This window comes from Lithobates pipiens, unplaced genomic scaffold (genome assembly GCF_037356315.1).
Source record: "Lithobates pipiens isolate NorthernLeopardFrog02 unplaced genomic scaffold, aLitPip1_a1.2 Scaffold_8, whole genome shotgun sequence".
NCBI classification, from domain to species: Eukaryota; Metazoa; Chordata; class Amphibia; order Anura; family Ranidae; genus Lithobates; species Lithobates pipiens.
In genome coordinates, this window is record NW_027507903.1 from 661,427,598 (window position 1) to 661,447,074 (window position 19,477).

Here is a 19,477-nt window from a genome sequence, read left to right on the forward strand (position 1 = left end):
TATCAGTGCCGTCTTATCTGTGTCTATCAGTGTCACCTTATCTGTGCCCATCAGTGCCGTCTTATCAGTGCCCATCAGTGTCGCCTTATCTGTGCCGTGTTATCAGTACCCATCAGTGTCATCTTATCTGTGCCTATCAGTGTCGCCTTATCTGTGCCTATCAGTGCCGTCTTATCAGTGCCCATCAGTGCCGTCTTATCTGTGCCCATCAGTGTCGCCTTATCTGTGCCTATCAGTGCCCCTAATTACTTTGTATCTTTTATGTCTGCCTGGAGTTCAGCTTGAACCGCTTTCTTTTTTTTGCTAGAAAATGACTTTAAACCCCAAAACAATGGTGTATTTGGTGAAAGCAGAGGCCCCGGAGAATAAAACGGTGGCAGTTGCTATTTTTTTTATGTTGCATGATATTGGCGTAGCTGTTTATCAAAGGCAAATTTTCAAGACACGGTTCACTAAAATGAATTTTAGTGCACACAAGCAGATAATACTCAGTTTTGTTGGGTGTTTTTTTTTTTTTTTTTCATATATAAAAGATGAGGTTGCATCAAGTAAATAGATACCAAACATGTCAAGCCTTAAAGCTAAACTAAAGTCTCAGTACTTACCTGTGCAATGGTCCTGCACCGGCGTCAGCATCTTCTACTGAGTGCTGGTCTTTGGTGGCTCTTCATTTGGCTGGCGGTGGATGACATCACTCCTGTGCACGTGCATAAGGTGGTCCATACCTCCCAACATTCTGAGATGGGAATGAGGAGAAACTATAACTGAGAGATAGTCGTAATTACCTCCTTAACTCCGGTCGTGTGTGTATATGGGGCAGCAGTGGTCTTTATTCTATGCTTTCATGCTTGGAACGTGGCCCAGCACTGTGACCTCATTGTCACCAGCGTCTCCCACTCCCACAGTGATGATTGTAAGCCTATAGGACACGTTTCCGATCACATGATCATTATGATGGCCAAGCACAAGAATCACATGATCAGGAAGCCCATTCAACGGTATTATGATCCCTTAAAGGGCTGATAGCTTCTGGAGGCATGGGGTCCTGAAAACAGGACTTTATATATCATTTTTTTGAATTGTGTTTAATAAAGTCACATCATCTTTTTTGTATTTCCTCACAATGTCCTTTTCTTTTTTCCTGTAGTTACGACGGCACAAGGCTGGGGGCGGAGCTTTGAAGTTCTGGATCCGATGGGCCAGCGGATGTATCAGGCCACCCAGATAGTGGAGTGCTGCGGGCCCATCTACAATCTGAAGGTCCAAGACAATGAGGGTCAGGATGTCATGGAGGTGGTGGAGAACCGCGCATGTCGCTGTTCTCACCTGGTTGGTAGATTTTATATTATTTATTGTACTCCAATAGCTACATTGCCAGTGTTCTAAGTCAATGAATTTGGTCCCGGGAACATTCATCCCAGGGAGTGATTCTTGTTTTCGGAATGATGGGCACTGGTCACTTTAGTTGGGATTGCACATTCTCCTTCTGTTTCTCCTCCTCCTTCTCCTCCTCCTCCTTCTTCTCCTCCTTCTTCTTCTACCTCCTTCTCGTTCTCCTCCTTCTTTTCTTTCTACGCCTTCTCCTTCTCCTCCTCCTTCTCCTCCTTATTCTAATTCTCCTCCTTCTTCTCCTCCTTCTCCTCCTCCTTATTCTCCAACTTCTTCCCCTCCTTCTTCTCATTCTCCTCCTTCTTCTCCTCCTTCTCCTCGTTCTCTTCCTTCTTCTCATTCTTCCCCTTCTCCTCCTTATTCTCATTCTCCTCCTTCTCCTCCACCTTCTTCTTCTCCTCCTTTTTCTCCTCCTTCTCGTTCTCCTCCTTCTTCTCATTCTTCACCTTCTCCTTCTTCTTCTCTTATTCTCATTCTCCTCCTTCTTCTCCTCCTCCTTCTTCTCCTCCTTATTCTCTTCCTCCTTCTTCTCCTCCTTCTTCTTCTCCTCCTTCTTTTTGTTCTACGCCTTCTCCTCCTCCTTCTCCTCCTCCTTATTCTCCTCCTTCTTCTCCTCTTTATTCTAATTCTTCTCCTTCTTCTCCTCCTTCTCCTCCTCCTTCTTCTCCTCCTTATTCTCCTCCTTCTCCTCCTCCTTCTTCTCCTCATTCTCGTCCTTCTTCTCGTTCTCCTCCTTCTTCTCCTTCTTCTCATTCTTCGCCTTCTCCTTCTTCTCCTCCTTCTTCTCATTCTCCTCCTCATTCTTGTCCTTATTCTCCTCCGTATTCTCAATCTCCTCCTTCTCCTCATTCTCGTCCTTCTTCTCGTTCTCGTCCTTCTTTCCTTCTTCTCCTTCTTCTCCTCCTTCTCCTTCTTTTTCTCCTTCTTTTTCTCCTCCTCAGCACTTTACAACATGAGGGCAGACAGTACAGTTACAATACAATTCAATAAAGGAGCAATCAGAGGGCTCTTCTCCCTAGAGCTTACAATCTAAGAGGGACGGTCAAGTGATACAAAAGGTCGTAACTGATGGGGATGGGCTGATGGAGAAAATAAAAGTACTTAGGCGGGGGTGGGAAGGTTTTTCAGGGATCGCCTAAAAGTGGACAGAGTAGGAGATCGTCGGACTGGTTGGGGTAGAAAGTTCCAGAGGATGGGAGAGGCTTGGGAAAAGTCCAGGAGGCGAGTATGGGAGGAGATGACGAGGGAACTAGAGACCCACAGGTCTTTGGAGGAACAAAGAGGACAATTTAGTTGGTATTTTGAGACTAGGTTAGAGATGTAGCTGGGGGCCAAGTTGTGGATGGCTTAGTAAGTTAGTGTTAGTATTTTGAATTTAATTTGTTGGGTGAGCGGAAGCCAGTGGAGGGATTGGCAGAGAGGGGTGGTGTCCACTGAGCGGTTGGTAAGGTGGGGGAGTCTGGCAGCAGCATTCATGATGGACTGAAGGGGGGATAGCCTTTGTAAGGGTAAGCCAATGAGGAGGGAGTTGCAGCAGTTGAGGTGAGAGATAACCAGGGAATGAATTAGAAAGTTTGTGATGTCATTGGTTAGAAAGGGGCGTATCTTCGTGATGCTGTGGAGGTTGTGGAGGCAAGCTTTGAAAAGTGATTGGATGTGAGGCCAAAAGGAGAGTTCAGAGTCCAGGACTGCACCTAGCACCTTGGCATGTGGGGACAGGTTCATGGTTGTGCCATTGCTCTTGGCAGAGAAGTCAGGGGAAGGGGCTCGTGGGGGAGGAAATATTACATGTGCATGAAGTACAGGAAGAGGGGAGCACAGGATAACCTAAGGTTTCTACATAGAACACAGTCTCTGGTCCTCTGCATGTCTCAGGGTCAATAGGGATGAGCTTAAGGTTCCCCAGCTATGTAAGCAATAGGGCCCAGGTAGTTAAAAAGGCATGGGGTCCCCCATAATTTATACCAGACCCTTTAGGGTGGGAATTAATTTTAAAAGGGATCCCCCGTGCAAAAAACAAAACAAAACCGGAAACAGCGTACCCCCCCCCCCCCGCCCCCATTCTCTGCCAGTCTGTTATATCACGGGGAACCCTACTCAAAAATCAAGGAAAAAACATCTTGAGGTCCCTCCCAAAAATACATACAAGACCCTTATCTCTGCATGCAGCTTGACAGCCGTGAAAAAGGAGGATCAGCGTTCTACTCTCCTCCTGAACCATAACAGGCAACATGCCCTCAACATGGGGGGGGGGGGGGGTTTGCATTGTACCCAGGTTAATGAGGACAAGGGTCTCTTCCCCACAACCCTGGCCTGGTAGTTGTGAGGATCTGCAGGTGGGGGCTTATCCAAATCTAGAAGCCCCCAATACAGTGGCACCCAGAACTGCCACCCATGTTACTCACATTATATGCAAAGCATCCCAGCAAAGGATTTAAACATGCCACTAACTTCTAGCTTGTAAAAGGTATAATTGGGACAAAGACCATTTTTTTCCAGAGTAAGCAGTCGGTTCCAGTTGCTCATGTTCTAATACTTGTGTCTGTTCTAGATGGAGGTGATTGTCCCATCATATGGGCTTGTTGGATTGGTCACTTTGCACTTGAATACCTTTGTCACCCACATGTCTATCATGAACCCGTCAAAGGAGGTGGTTTTGCTGATCCTGGGCCCCAGCTTCCAGACCAGCATCTTCGGGAACATAACCTTTGAGGTATTTACTAAAGGAAACTCTAACGAGCATAGAGTCCAGTCCATGCTGCTGTTCCTGAAGAGGCAGGCCGGAGCTCATGGATTGGATTTAGACCAATATGGGGTATTGCTGATTTTTTTTAAGGTATTGTATCCCACCCAACAAAGAATCATCCCCGTTACCCCTGAAATGGTATGCAATGATATGAGACCAATAATTATGAGGGTAAGCTTGGTGCCTCCAGTCTTTTATCTAATTTTTAACATTTCAATTGTTGATCCTTTGTGTTCATGGCTGGAGGCAGGGCCGCTGATAGGCCAGTACAACTGGCCCTGCTGTACCGGGCCTGACCAGCAGGGGGGCCCGGGCAACCTGAACAGCAAAGTAAATTTTCATGTAAAAAAAAAAAATTATTCTCCAGCCACCGATCATCCCATACTCTATCCCCCCCCCCCCCACAACCCCCCAACCCACCCCCCGCCGTTCGGTAAACTTTTTTTTTTTTTTTTAGAATATGTGTTTTTAATCGTTTAAATACGCGGCTGCAGAGGAGGGACTATTTTCTGTATTTCGGGTGCGGAAGAATACGTTCTCTGCACCCGCTCCTCATGTTGGCACATCGCACAAGTCCCAACCAGCACATCCTATTATGGTGTTTTGCGGAGTGATTTTCCTCTCTCTCTCTCCGTGTGAGAAGAGGTAGCAAAGTGAGAGGCGAGCAGAGAGAGCAGGGGCCGGGCAATCGAGATATTGTGGTCTGTGGACACTCAAGAACAGGGAGGAAGTGATCTCTGCTGGGGCCAAGGCAGCTAACAATTACACAGGTGAGGTGTATGCTTGCTTGGGGGGGGGGGGGGGGGGGGCTTGAAGTTCAACATCTACTACTACTCTGCAATAAATACCCTGACAATACTCTGCAATACCTACCCTGACAATACTCTGCAATACATACCCTGCCAATACTCTGCAATACCTACCCTGCCAATACTCTGCAATACATACCCTGCCAATACTCTGCAATACATACCCTGCCAATACTCTGCAATACATACCCTGCCAATACTTTGCAATACCTACCCTGCCAATACTCTGCAATACATACCCTGCCAATACTCTGCAATACATACCCTGCCAATGCTCTGCAATACAAACCCTGCCAATGCTCTGCAATACTTACCCTGACAATACTCTGCAATACATACCCTGCCAATACTCTGCAATACATACCCTGCCAATACTCTGCAATACATACCCTGCCAATGCTCTGCAATACTTACCCTGACAATACTCTGCAAATACTTACCCTGACAATACTCTGCAATACATACCCTGACAATACTCTGCAATAATACCAAAAATACAATTGTATTTATTCATTAAGGGTTTGTATTACATATAGATATTAAAGAGGTCTGTTCTCATCTGAAAACAGTATTTCTTTTGGATAATCAAACCTATAACTGGCTGGAGAAAAATATCACTTGTAGACAAACCTGGGGAGGGGCAATGGGTGGGGCCAGGGGTGGGGCCAGGGAGGAGCTGAGGGGAGCCCCGTCAGGTAGGCTGTACGGGGCCCCATGATTTCTGTCAGCGGCCCTGGCTGGAGGGAACTGCTACCTCAATGATAACCGTGGCATAAATAATAGACTACCGATTTCAAAGCACTTCCTGAAATCTCTTTACCGGTAATTGTAAAATCACTCTATCTACCTCTTGCTAGGTGATATCCTTGACTAGGCTAATCGTTTCCAATATTTAGAACTTTTCAAAGTCCCATTTCCATCTACACAACCTTCACATCTCCCTTCCCTATGATATCTAGTGTACCCAACTGATATTACCTCCATCCTCTGCCATCTCCTTCCCTATAGTATATAGTCAACCCAACTGTCATTACATCCATCCACTGCCATCTCCTTCCCTATTGTATCTAGTGTACCCAGCTGTCATCACCTCCATCCACTGCCACCGCCTTCCTTATTGTATCTAGTGTACCCAACTGTTGGCACCTTCATCCACTGCCATCTCTTTCCCTATTGTATCTAGTGTACCCAGCTGTCATCACCTCCATCCACTGCCACCGCCTTCCTTATTGTATCTAGTGTACCCAACTGTCATCACCTCCATCCACTGCCATCTCCTTCTTTATAGTATCTAGTCAACTCAACTGTCATCACCGCCATCCACTACCATCCCCTTCCCTATTGTATCTAGTGTACCCAACTGTCATCAATTCCATCCACTGCCATCTCCTTCCCTATTGTATCTAGTGTACCCAGCTGTCATCACCTCCATCCACTGCCACCGCCTTCCTTATTGTATCTAGTGTACCCAACTGTTGGCACCTTCATCCACTGCCATCTCCTTCCCTATTGTATCTAGTGTACCCAACTGTCATCACCTCCATCCACTGCCACCGCCTTCCTTATTGTATCTAGTGTACCCAACTGTTGGCACCTTCGTCCACTGCCATCTCCTTCCCTATTGTATCTAGTGTACCCAACTGTCATCACCTCCATCCACTGCCACCGCCTTCCTTATTGTATCTAGTGTACCCAACTGTTGGCACCTTCATCCACTGCCATCTCTTTCCCTATTGTATCTAGTGTACCCAACTGTCATCACCTCCATCCACTGCCATCTCCTTCTTTATAGTATCTAGTCAACCCAACTGTCATCACCGCCATCCACTACCATCCCCTTCCCTATTGTATCTAGTGTACCCAACTGTCATCAATTCCATCCACTGCCATCTACATCCCTATTGTATCTACTGTACCAAACTGTCATCACTTCAATCCACTGCCACCTCCTTCCCTATTGTATCTAGTGTTCCCAACTGTCATCACCTCCACCCACTACCATCTCCTTCCCTATTGTATCTATTCAACTCCGGGCATTGCATAAAATATTGGAATTTAAGGATAACGAGTAACATTTATTGTTGTCTACTAAGATGGTTGTTTCTCATGGTTCTTATTTTCTGTATTTTTGCTCTATCTCCTGGGGTTTCTGTCTCTGACATCTCTGTGGAACTTTTTTTTCCTGAAAGGTGAAATCTCGGGATGAGCAGCATGTGGTGGGAATGATAAAAGGTGAGGAGAACCAGTACACGGTCACATTTCCAATGGACATGGAGGTGACGATGAAAGCTGTGATTCTGGCCTCCTGCTTCTATCTGGTGAGGACACCTCCATTCTTCTCTTTACATCACTGTACTATTTACTGCATCAGGTGCAGGGGGCAAATCCCAATATATGTGTATTAAGCATTTTATTCCTCTGTCCTCCTTTTTATTGCATGCAATGTATGTTCAAATGGTCATGGATGCAGTGAAGCTCCATAGCAACGTACTGAAAATTCATTGTACAATAGGTCAGGTATATGCAGCTGAGATAGGTGTGCGCAGGGGGTGTACTGGGTGTGTCTGGGCACACCCTAATCGCCAAGGTTACCAACCATACAGTGTCTGTACAAAAACAGAGGCTACATTTGCTCCGGGTCTCTCCTGCCTCCTTAGCCATTGCAAACAAGGTGCTGGATATTTGAAGGTAAATTTACTTTACCATACCTCACCCACTAATATAGCCAAAAGGTTCAGCTGGGTTGTTGTGAACACTAAGGCAGGGCTGTACTTTTATAGTCACAAAATGAAGAATGCTGACATACAAATATATTGGTCTCCTTCCCATCCACCCTACTTTTAATAACATGTCTCTCCTCTAGCATATTCACTTCACCCTCTAGAACACTGGTCTCCTGTCCTCCCGCTGTACCATTGAGAAAATGTATCTTCTGTCCTCTCATTCTCCCTTCCAAATGGTGGTTCCCTTGCCCTCCCAATGTTTCTTTCATAAAAAAGATCTCCTGCCACTAACTATATTCCTGGGCATGGTTCTCCTGCCCATTCACCCTACCTTCCAGGACACAGTTTTTCTGCACATTCAACCTGCCCTCCATGACATCCGTCTTCTGCCCTCCCACACCTCCATCCAGAACATGGTTCTGCCACCCTCCCACTTTCCCTTCCAGAACATCGGTTCCCTGCTAATCTGCCCTACCTTTCAAAATACATGTTTTATGCTCTCTGATGATCCCATCCAGAAAGCCATTTTCATTCATTGTCTCTTCCAGACATGGATTTACTGACATCTGCCCTATCTTCCAGAACAGATCTTCTTCTCTCACACAGCCTAGTCCAAGATGGGTTTAGTGCCCTTCTACAGTCTCACTTCTATAAAAAAAGGTCCCATTCCCTCCCTCTTCCCTCTTACAGAACACGGGTCTCCTGCCCATCTGAACTCCCTTCCAGAACATGGGTCTCTAACTCTCACACACTCCAGTTGAAGATGGGTCCAATGCCCTTTTACATTCTCTCTTCTGGAAAAATAATGTCCTATTACTTCCATCGTCCCTTTTACAGAACACAGGTCTGCTGCCCATCTTTACTCCCTTCCAGAGCATGGGCTTCCCTGGTGACCCTTACTGATTCGAGGTCACGAAGTGAATGGCCAACAAACAGTTGCCAATTCTAAAATTGATTTGTGCTTTTGCTCTTACTTGGACTATGCAATTCCAAATAACAACTTAAAATAGCTTACATTTATAATATGTCACACACTATTAAGTGTATAAGTCCATTATTATATCGTAGACAAGAGCCTGATAGCCCAGTCACAATCTGAGCTCCATGAGTAGGTGTCAGAAACCATGAAACAGACTGAGACAGAAGTACAATCAAATCACACTTGTTTATTAATAAAAATAAAAGGTAAATAGAAAAAAGCGTAGTCAAGCATAGCCAGAATCCAGTAGCCAGATCGGGTAGTCAGCCAGTCCAAAGTTCATTAACCAGATCGGGTATTCAGCCAGGCCGGAAGTCAGGGATCCAAGGAGAGCATCTGCAAGCAGGATAAGAAGCCAGGTGGGATGTCAGCAAGCCAGTCTTGAAACAAACAGCAGGAGATGGTTCCTTGTGATGTGACCAACGTGAAGCCAAGGAAAGAGTGAGCTGAAAGGCTTTCAATAGGCAGGTCAGACAAGCATCATCGGGAACAGCTGGTAACTGTGGAAAGAGAAGAGAACTGGCAATTAGCCGACAGCTGAGCGGCCAGCCCAGAGAAGGAAGGGCTAAGCCAGCCCTGACAGTAGGGACCTACGCTTTAAAATAAAGTGTTTCATACCTGGTAGAGGAACCTGATGTGATGAGGAAGGTCCCTCTTACACCTATGGCTCAGGGCACTAATAGAGTGGACAGGTGGCACTAGAGTGCAGAGGCACATGCGTGCCTGTTGATCTTCCTAGCATCAAGGCTAAGCAGAGTAGTCAAGCCAGGACAGAAGGAAGATGACAGTGAACTACAGCAGAATGGCTGGTAGTAGGCAGGTTATGAGCTGGTGCTGGCTTCCCAGTGAACAGATAAGTAGGCACTGGCTGGTAGCGGATAGGTGCTTAAAGCCGATTACTAGGCAATCAGGCAGAGGAACAGCAAAGTCAGACAAGCTGGATCGGAGACTGGTAATAGGATCAGGTACAAGTACTTGCCACCGCCGCTATCCATGCGCCCGGCCCCTTTTAGGATGCTGGGTACGTGAATTCCTATGGCGGGGGTGTGTTTTTTGAAGTACTGATTAGAGCCAGAGGCTCTAATAGGCTTCAAAGTAGAGTGGGCTCAGGGCACAGAGCATTGCATCCAGAGCCCACCCAGGTGTGTTGCAACAGCGAATTAATATTCGCTGTTGCAACACAGGTCCTCCTCCTGACCAATTAGGAAGCGGGTCTGATACCCGTCACCCGCTTGGCTGAAAGGACAGGCGATCCTATTGGATGCCAAGGAGAAGAAGGGAGGAGCTGCACAGAAGACACAGGAACCTGCCATCCATAGAAGCCTGCTGCCGCCGAAGCATGCCAATGCCCGCAACCCTCCGAAGCCGCTTCCGGAGCCCGCTACCCACCGATGCCTGCCGGAGCCCACAAAATGCCCGCCGGGGCCCGCTGGCATAAGTGCAGGGGGGGGGAGCTGAGATGCCACTGACCAACGGGGGGTTTGTTTACCCCCCCAAAAAAAAACACTGGCCACCGCTGACTAGTACATATTCAAGAGTGTGGTCAGGATGCAGGCGGGGGTTGCTATTGCATCAGTAGTACAAAGGCAACAGGAGCAGGGGTAAGTCAGTGCAGCCAGAGTTCAAAGGATGGTCAGGACAAGCCAAGTCAGGTAGTATTTGTTATGATTGTGGTATGGAATCTTAATTAAGATCTCAGTGTTTTGTTTTTCAGTGCCTCCAACCTTACGGTAAATTTGAAGTTGGTTCAGATCCCCTCTCTAAGGCCCTCACATCCTTTATACCATTTTGGGACAATAAGCTCATAAAATTATCATAAGCTCAGCCCAGAAGGTTTGGCTTATTCTCCATTGGTTGAAGAATTCTAATGATTTACCTGATGAATTCAGGTAATAAGATCTTCAGCCACTAGATGTGCCTGAGGACAGACAATGGGGCTGATTTACGAACGGTTTGCACCATGAGTTGCGGCGCACGCCGATGCGCAACGGCCGTTTTCGTATTTCCCAAACATTTGCGCCTGTAACACAGCGCAATTCCCCATTTACTATAATATTCTCGGTGCGCGGGAGGAGGCGATCAGTACACCATTATAGACATGGCGCACGCATTCTTCAACTCAAAATGTAAAGCAGCTGGAAGTGGCAATATTATGGAAGTGATGTGGGTGATGAGAGGAAGTATAGATATAACTGCCCAAGTAACAAATATGCCCAAAATAGAATGATAAAGTAACTTTTTCTAAACAAGGCTGCTGCGTCTGCAAGTACACTTAGAACTGCGGGAGGTCAATTTATGCACTGCGAATGCGCATGCGCAAGCGGCATTTGTACACGTTCAAGTGCTTTGGTTCACTGTGCCAGCAAAATCTTAGTAAATGTCAAGCCATGTAAATGCATTTGCATAGGTTGAAAGGGCACACCTCTCAACTTGAGTTTTTTTTTTTTTTTACGCTGGTTCGCTTTTATGTTTTTTTTAAAGGATATTTGCACACGGGTCATGTTAGCGTTAGGGATGAGCCGGCAATACACATAAAAGTTCATTGTTAAAAACAGCATTAAGAAAAAAAGAAAAAAAATGCGTGGGGGTCCCCTGAAATTCCATACCAGGCCCTTCAGGTCTGGTATGGATTTCAAGGGGAACCCCGGGCCAAAAAAAAAGAAAAATGGAGTGGGGGGCCCCCCTCAAAATCCATACCAGACCCTTATCCGAGCACACAACCTGGCAGGCCGCAGGAAAAGAGAGGGGGGACGAGAGAGCGGCCCCCTCCCTCCTAAACCCTACCAGGCCACATGCCCTCAATATTGGGAGGGTGCTTTGGGGTAGCCCCCCAAAGCACCATGTCCCCATGTTGATGGGGACAAGGGCCTCATCCCCACAACCCTTGCCTGGTGGTTGTGGGGGTCTGCGGGTGGGGGGCTTATCGGAATCTCGAAGCCCCCTTTAACAAGAGGACCTCCAGATCCAGGCCCCCCCTGTGTGAAATGGTAAGGGGGATACAAAGTACCCCTACCATTTCACCAAAAAAGTGACAAAAATGTTAAAAATGACAAGAGACCATTTTTAACAATACCTTTATTTAAAGTCTCCTTCTTTCCATCTTCTTTGGGTCTTCTTCCATCTTCTTTCCTTCATCCTTCGGTTTCTTCCTTCATCTTCTTCCTCTGCTTCTTCCTCCAATCCTCTGCTTCTTGCTCCGGTGTTCTCGTCCGCCATCTTCCTCCACGACATCTCTTCTTCCCCGCTTCGTTCTTGGGCATCAATGGGAGGCTCCCGCTATGTGACGCTTCTCTTCTTCTGATACTTATATAACGAAACTGTGTGTCAGAGGGGGGCCCCACCCTTCGTTATATAAGAACTGTCAGAAGAAGAGAAGCGTCACACAGCGGGAGACTCCCATTGATGCGGAGCGGCCTGAGAACGAAGCGGGGAAGAGGACGCCATGGAGGAAGATGCCGGACGAGAACACCGGAGCAAGAAGCAGAGGATCGGAGGAAAAAGCAGAGGAAGAAGAAGATGGAGGAAGAAACCGAAGGAAGAATGAAGAAGACCTGAAGAAGAAGGAAAGAAGAAGACTTTAAGTAAAGGAATTGTCAAAAACGGTCTCTTGTAATTTTTAAAATTTTTGACACTTTTTTTGTGAAATGGTACTGGGGGGGTGGGATCTCCTTGTTAAAGGGGGCTTCCAGATTCCGATAAGCCCCCCGCCCACAGACCCCCACAACCACCGTGCAAGGGTTGTGGGGATGAGGCCCTTGTCCCCATCAACATGGGGACATGGTGATTTGGGGGGCTACCCCCAAAGCACCCTCCCAATGTTGAGGGCATGTGGCCTGGTACGGTTCCAGAGGGGGGGTTCTCTCGTCCCCCCTCTTTTCCTGCGGCCTGCCAGGTTGCATGCTCGGATAAGGGTCTGGTATGGATTTTGAGGGGGACCCCCATGCCATTTTTTTTTTATTTTGGCACGGGGTTCCCTTTAATATCCATACCAGACCTGAAGGGCCTGGTATGGATTTTGAGGGGGACCCCACGCCAAATTTTTTTATTACATTTTGGCGTGGGGTTCCCCTTAATATCCATACCAGACCTAAGGGCCTGGTATGCTCGTGGAGGGGAACACATGCCGGTTTTTTATTTAATATTAAAGTCGCCTAGCATGGGGGGGAATTAAAGTTGTGTTGTAAGTCGCCCCAAGTCACGCTGTGATTCATACTCAAGTTGTGTCCAAGTTGCCTCCCAAAGTCACGCTGGAAGTCGTGTTGCTTCTGTGTGAATGGACTCTTAATGACTCTTAATGATACGGTGTGCGCTATTATCAATGGCATATTATTATTGCTGTTGTGCATATGAGTGCGCTGGTTTACACGCTCAATTAATGATTTATCTGGCGCACCAATTAAGGTATGAACCGGCGCAGCACATTCATCTTAATAAATGACCCCCTATGTGTTCTGAATTATTTATTAAAGGAAAAATATGCTCTCTTTCACAATGGGCATCTATCTATATATGGGGCTTATGAATATATATCTATATTCTTCAGGGGCCCCCGGCAATTGGTACAAAATACAAAACACTTTGTATAAATTTGGTTAATTAATATCACTCAAAATGGATGTTTATATGGATACATGTATAACTCCTGCATCTCCTATGAAACCCTATTTGTCTTGGGACAACACATGTTATATGGGTATTTTCATGTAGATGCGGTCACGGTTTTTGTGTCTTTACAACAATGATGGGTATCTAAACAAAATTCTTCATTTGTTCTATAACAAAATTGATATTTCTGTCTTATGGCAGATTACTCTTGGGTTCAGTGGATATTAAAATCATGGTCGTATCTGTGACCTGGGTCCTAATAAAACATTTTAGTTACTTATGATCACATATATTTACAATATCACATGTATACAGGTTTTAATGGTTACGTCCAAACCATTTCTCCTTTCAGACAAATTAGGCACATATTGATTATTGTCTGTTCAGGGATTTTTCCCAGTTAGTCCTTTGGCGTAGCATTAACTTCGCATCTCAGTCATTGTCTGAGGGAAAACTTGAGTCAACATTGGGGTTTGACTAGGAAGGCAATTTGACCCTTTGAAACAATGGGGTTATTTACCCAAGCTTTTCCTTCGATTAAAGGTTTTGTAACTTGGGTTTGAAAACAAACATTTGACCTTACTCAACTGGTTTTGTATCTGATTCATGCTTTCTTGGTTTCAACAAAGGTTTTGTCTCTTAACTTTTTAACTCCCCAATGGATGGTGTAACTTAATCCGCCTTCCCTGTTGGGAGGAAGGAATGTTTTTCAGGAGTGATGACTCCTAAGTTACGAGTTCCATAAAAATATAATATTCTAATGTATCTCGGCCATGACAAACTGGTATCAGATGCAGGTATTTGGTCACAGATCATACGGGAAACACCATAGATGAGACCTGAGCACTGAACCTGAGCACTGGCTCAGTTTAACTACTTGCCTACCGGGCACTTTGGCACTAACAATTGCCTGGTCATGCAACACTGTACCCATATGACATTTTTAGCATTTTTTTCAGACAAATATAGATTTTTTGGGGTATTTAATCACTACTTAGGTTTTTTTTTTGCTAAATAAACAAAAAAGATTGAAACATTTTGAAAAAAAAAGTTTTCCTAGTTTGGCATAACATTTTGCAAACAGGTAATTTTTCTCCTTCACTGATGGGCACTGATAGGCTGCATCGATGGGCACTGTTGAGACGGCACTGGTGGGCTGCACTCATGGGCACCAATGAGACAGCACTGGTGGGAACTGATGAGGCGGCACTGATAGGCGACACTGGTGGGCAGTGATTGACAGCACTGGTGGGCTCTGATAGGCAGCACTGGTGGGCACTGTTGGGACTGCACTGATTATCAGAATGCTGATGATGGGAGGATATCATATAACACCCTCCCGGAACTGGCTGAACGTGCTGTAGCCATAATTTGGCTATATCACAGTCAGCAAGTGGTTAAATAACCTACCTGGCTCCAACATTAGTAACAGGTGTGCGTGTACGGGCATGTGATTGCACACATGGATAAGGGTGAGTTGATGGGTAAGACTGCTGGTCTGCGTCTGTGTGCATAAATCCATCTTGCCTACTGGCATGCCCTTCCTGACATAAAGACAAGATATTCAAGTGGACTATTAAGAGTTCCTCTTAGCTAGCAACCTATTGCAGAATCTCCACCCTTTGAATGAGACTCCAGACCTAAATTTGCCATATGGTAGCAGATTAAATCTTCTTGAATTTAGTCAATTTAAGTTCTAGCCTGAATATATTACCAATTGGTTACAGCAGGCCAGAAGAAACAGTATCTGGGCCAATTTTGTCATCTTCTGAAAATTTGGATCCAATGCAGCCCGGGAGCCTTCTGGACCCCCAGTGAATAACTTTGTGAAGGTCAGAGTTTAGCCACATCTTGTCCATACTTCCCATAATGGGATTCTGAGATCTCTATTATCTATTTGAGAGTCTCAGGCAGTGGTGCAAGATATTAGATCCTGGGGGGGGGTTCCTAGGCTCTGTCTTTCTCTCAATGTTCTCTCAATGTTACACATAATTGATACAATTATACAATATAATGACAGGAATTGTGCTTCTCTCTGCTGTAGGATTCCGAGATTTATTCCAAAAGGAGTGTGGCAACCCGTCCAAGGCGCGACTAAGCAGGTGCTGAAGTCTCATGATGTGAACTGGTCTTCTCATGTCAAGACTACAGATGAACATACTGAACATCTAGAAAATAAGAAACCCTATTCAGTATCATGTTGGAAAATCTTAATCTCCGGTAACAGCTTCCATCTTTTAAAAATACTCTATGATGGTCATATAGGGCACTCTAGATTCATACACCCCAATCTTCAATTTATATAACATTTGTACCAAAATATACATTTGCTAACAATGCCATAACCACAGATGTAAGACACCAAGACTCCCATTTTGATCCTGCCTATTGAGGATTCTTTATCACAAACAAAATCTCAATTCTGATGGAGATACCGGCCCATCAGAGCCAGATTTGGAGGACTTCTCGTCACAATCGGACATTTCATTCTTAAGAGATGGATACCAGCCCACCAGATCTGGTTTTGGTGGAATCCTCATCACCAGTGGACAATCCATTCCTAATAAAGATAACAGCCCACCAGAGCCAGTTTTGAAAGACTTCTTATCACAAGCAGACATCTCATAATAACTAGTATGCCGCGTACACACGATCGGACTATCCGGCAGACTTAGTCCGACGAAAATTCGATGGACTTTGCAGTTGAGGTCCGCTGGACTTTCAAACAAACGTACTTGGCCACACACGATCACTCCAAAAGTCTGACGGATTTGAACGTGATGACGTATAATAAGGAAGTTCATAGCCAGTAGCCAATAGCTGCCCTAGCGTTGGTTTTAGTCCATCGGACTAGCACACAGGCGAACGTATTGTCCACTAAAAGCTGAGTCCGGTGGACAATTTTGAAGCAAGTCTTATTTCTAAGTCCGCCGGACTTTTGGGAAGAAAAAGTCAGCTGGAGCCCACACACGATCAAATTGTCCAGTGGAGCCTGGTCTACCGGACTAAGTCCGCTGGATAGTCCGATCGCGTGTACGAGGCATTAGAGATAATAACTCACCAGAGCTAGTTTGGAAGGAAGCTTCAACACAAGTGGAATCCCATTCATAATAGAGATACCAGCCCATCAAAGCCCGTCTTGAGGGACTCTTCATTCATCTCCTTCTTATAGTTTATACGAGTCTACTGTAGCTAGTTTTGGAGGCCACCACATCGCAAGCAGACATCTCCTTCCTAAGACACGGCGGCAAGGCTGATAACAGGAAAAAAAACCTGGGAATCCATCTCTCCTTCGCTGAGGAGCTTACATTGGCTAACCGTAAAAAATCGGATCACGTTCAAGACCCTTTGCCTCACCCACAAATGCGTGCATAGAGAAGCTCCGCAATACCTAATGGAGAAAATAAATCATTACACACCAAACCGCAGTCTTCCATCAGCCAAAAAAAAACGCCTCGTGCCCAAAGCCCGGTATAAATCCAAGGGGGATCGGAGATTCGCTGTCCAAGGGCCTCGGCTATGGAATGCTCTACCAATCAACATCCGCCTGGAAGAAAATCACCTGGCTTTTAGGAAAAAACTCAAGACCTTTCTCTTTTATCAGATGATCAAAGCTCGCCACAGCGCCTAGAGGCGATTCAGTTCGCATTGTGCGCTATACAAGTATTTCATTCATTCATTCATTCATACCAGCCAATTGGTTTGGGGATGGATCACTCTGCAAAACTTACCAAAGACAATGACTAATGCCCTGTACACACGGTCGGACATTCTCAATCTTGTCTTGCATACACACGGTCGCACAAAGTTGTCGGAAAATCCGACCGTTCAGAATGAGGTGATGTACAACACATACGATGGGACTATAAAGAGGCAAGTAGCCAATAGCTTTCATCTCCTAATTTATTCTGAGCATCGTGGCACTTTGTGCGTCGGAATTGTCTAAATGCGATTGGAATTTAAACAATCAAATTTTGTGGTCGGGAAATTTTAAATCCAGATCTCAAACTTTGTGTGTCGGAAATTCCAACAGAAAAAGCCAGATGGAGACCACACACTATCGGAATTTCCAAAAACACAATCTGATTGCACATTTTCCGTCGGAAAGTCCGACCATGCGTACTGGGCATTACTGGTGGAAAGGAACTTCTACCTGTTGACATGGATGGACAGGATGTTAGCGTGTTGTTTGCCCAGGCTGCTGAAGTCATCCAGGCTTTGAATGGTGGAATCTTGATACTGTTTCACGTGCCAATATAATTAGTTCAGAATGCTGCACTAAAGCCGCGTATACATGACCGGACTTTCCGGCAGACTAGGTCAACCGGTCTTCCCGATGGACTTTCGGCAGCGTTCCGACTGACTTTCTGAATGAACGGACTTGGCCACACACAATCACACCAAAGTCCGACGGATTTGAACGCGATGACGTACGACCGGACTAGAATAAGGAAGTTCATAGCCAGTAGCCAATAGCTGCCCTAGCGTCGGTTTTTGTCCGTCGGACTAGCATACAGACGAACAGATTTCTCCATAGGAACTGGATAAATAGTGTAGTGCCTTATAAATGTTGAAATTAGAGTCTATAAGTTGGTATCCTCATCCTCATTAATTGAAACGAAAAAGGAAAAATGGGTTAACATGGACTACTCCAGATAGGTTACCATGTAGCACCAGTGGTAATTGAGGACTGTCTTGATATCCAGAAATTAGGCAAGGTAAAATAAAACAGTTACATAGATTTTATTCAAAAAAGTTTATTCATTAAAAACATTTGTTTATATCCAACCATTATACAGTCTTAAACCATCATAGTACAAACAATGTTACAATGAGGTAGTAACCTGCCCCCCATTTTTAGGAGTATGGAATACAACAACTTATGCCCAGATTGGTGGTGTCCTCTACTAGTTTTGCGACAAAGTCGCTTCTTCAGGAGGTCTCTTGGCGCATCTAAGGTTGAATAAATACAATCTTATAATTAAGGTTATACAAAACTACACTTACTACAATAAGACATGTTGTGGTCTTACAAAATTGCAAACATGGAGTAATTTTATAATTGCAGCAGCGGTGGTAATAGCACGGCTTACCATCGGGGTCCCCAAAAGAAGCCTACAGGTGGCTCCCTGATAGGGGTCTGCCACCCCCGGGGTGGACACGGGAGGCACGTTAAACAGAGTAGGCTGTAGATAATAATATGTAGAGAATATAAATACGATTAATATATTATATCTGCCAACACATGTGGCGAACATATAGTTAAACTCATAGCAACGGTTAGGGTGGGCTAATAAAGTAAAGATCAGTCCTCAATTACCACTGGTGCTACATGGTAACCTATCTGGAGTAGTCCATGTTAACCCATTTTTCCTTTTTCATTCCATAGGAACTTGGGACGGCGGAGTTCCGGTGGAAAAATTTGAAACATGTTCTATTTCTAAAGTCCGGCAGATTTTTGGACAGCAAAGGTCCGATGGAGCCCACACACGATCGAATTGCCTGATGGATTCGTTCCGTTGGACCATTGCTGTCCAAAAATCCGGTCGTGTGTACGCGGCATAAGTCACAAAGTAGGTATTTTTTTTAGCGTCAGCAGCTTAAGGTCAGGGTGCCAAGGTGGGCATGCTAAGCCATTTTCAGTTGTACCTAGAGGATCAATATATATGCAAATCATTGTTTTATTTCTTATTGCAACCTAACTGTAGTAAAGTTTGTTAAATACTATCTAGTCTGTAGTGTCCTTCTTATGTTTGAAAAAGGTGGTCTTTGCTTTACTCTCTGCCTTAGGATCCACACATTTGTTCAAACTGATTTTTCCTCACCTGAAGACGGTGGTAAGTCCATCATGAAGCCAACTTAAACGAAAAAAAAAAAAAATTAGGAAAAAGTGTATGGTGCTGAAATGAACATCCTACGGGCCAGGGGGGCATTGCTAGGATTGCAAAATACTTGGGGGGACCTTCGGGCATCCCAAGGACAGTAATAGTGTGGCGTCTCACCACTGCAATCAGTATGACCACCAAAAATTGTGTTAACAGTGGGAGAGGCATGATTACATAAAAGCCCGAGCTTCCTTGTACCCATAAAAATAGGCTTTAACTGCTCTGCCACCAGTGAAAATCTCACAGACACACATAAACCTCAGTACAATCATTATAAAGAACGAAATGCTTGTGCTACATATGATTTTGTGCACACTGAAACTAGCCAGAGAGCTAACACT

General features: G+C 45.2%; 1 protein-coding gene across 1 annotated transcript in view; it reads left to right on the forward strand.

Annotated features, from left to right (window-relative positions):
• LOC143961824 (phospholipid scramblase 1-like) overlaps positions 1–18,978 on the forward strand; it is a 69,411-nt gene extending 50,433 nt beyond the window's left edge. The window contains exons 4-7 of the mRNA XM_077471157.1: positions 1,148–1,329; positions 3,941–4,102; positions 7,134–7,262; positions 15,296–18,978. Of these exons, the coding sequence (XP_077327283.1) occupies positions 1,148–1,329; positions 3,941–4,102; positions 7,134–7,262; positions 15,296–15,349 (527 nt within the window). The 3' untranslated portion in view covers positions 15,350–18,978. The remainder of the gene's footprint in view (positions 1–1,147; positions 1,330–3,940; positions 4,103–7,133; positions 7,263–15,295) is intronic.
• Positions 18,979–19,477: the final 499 nt, after the last annotated feature.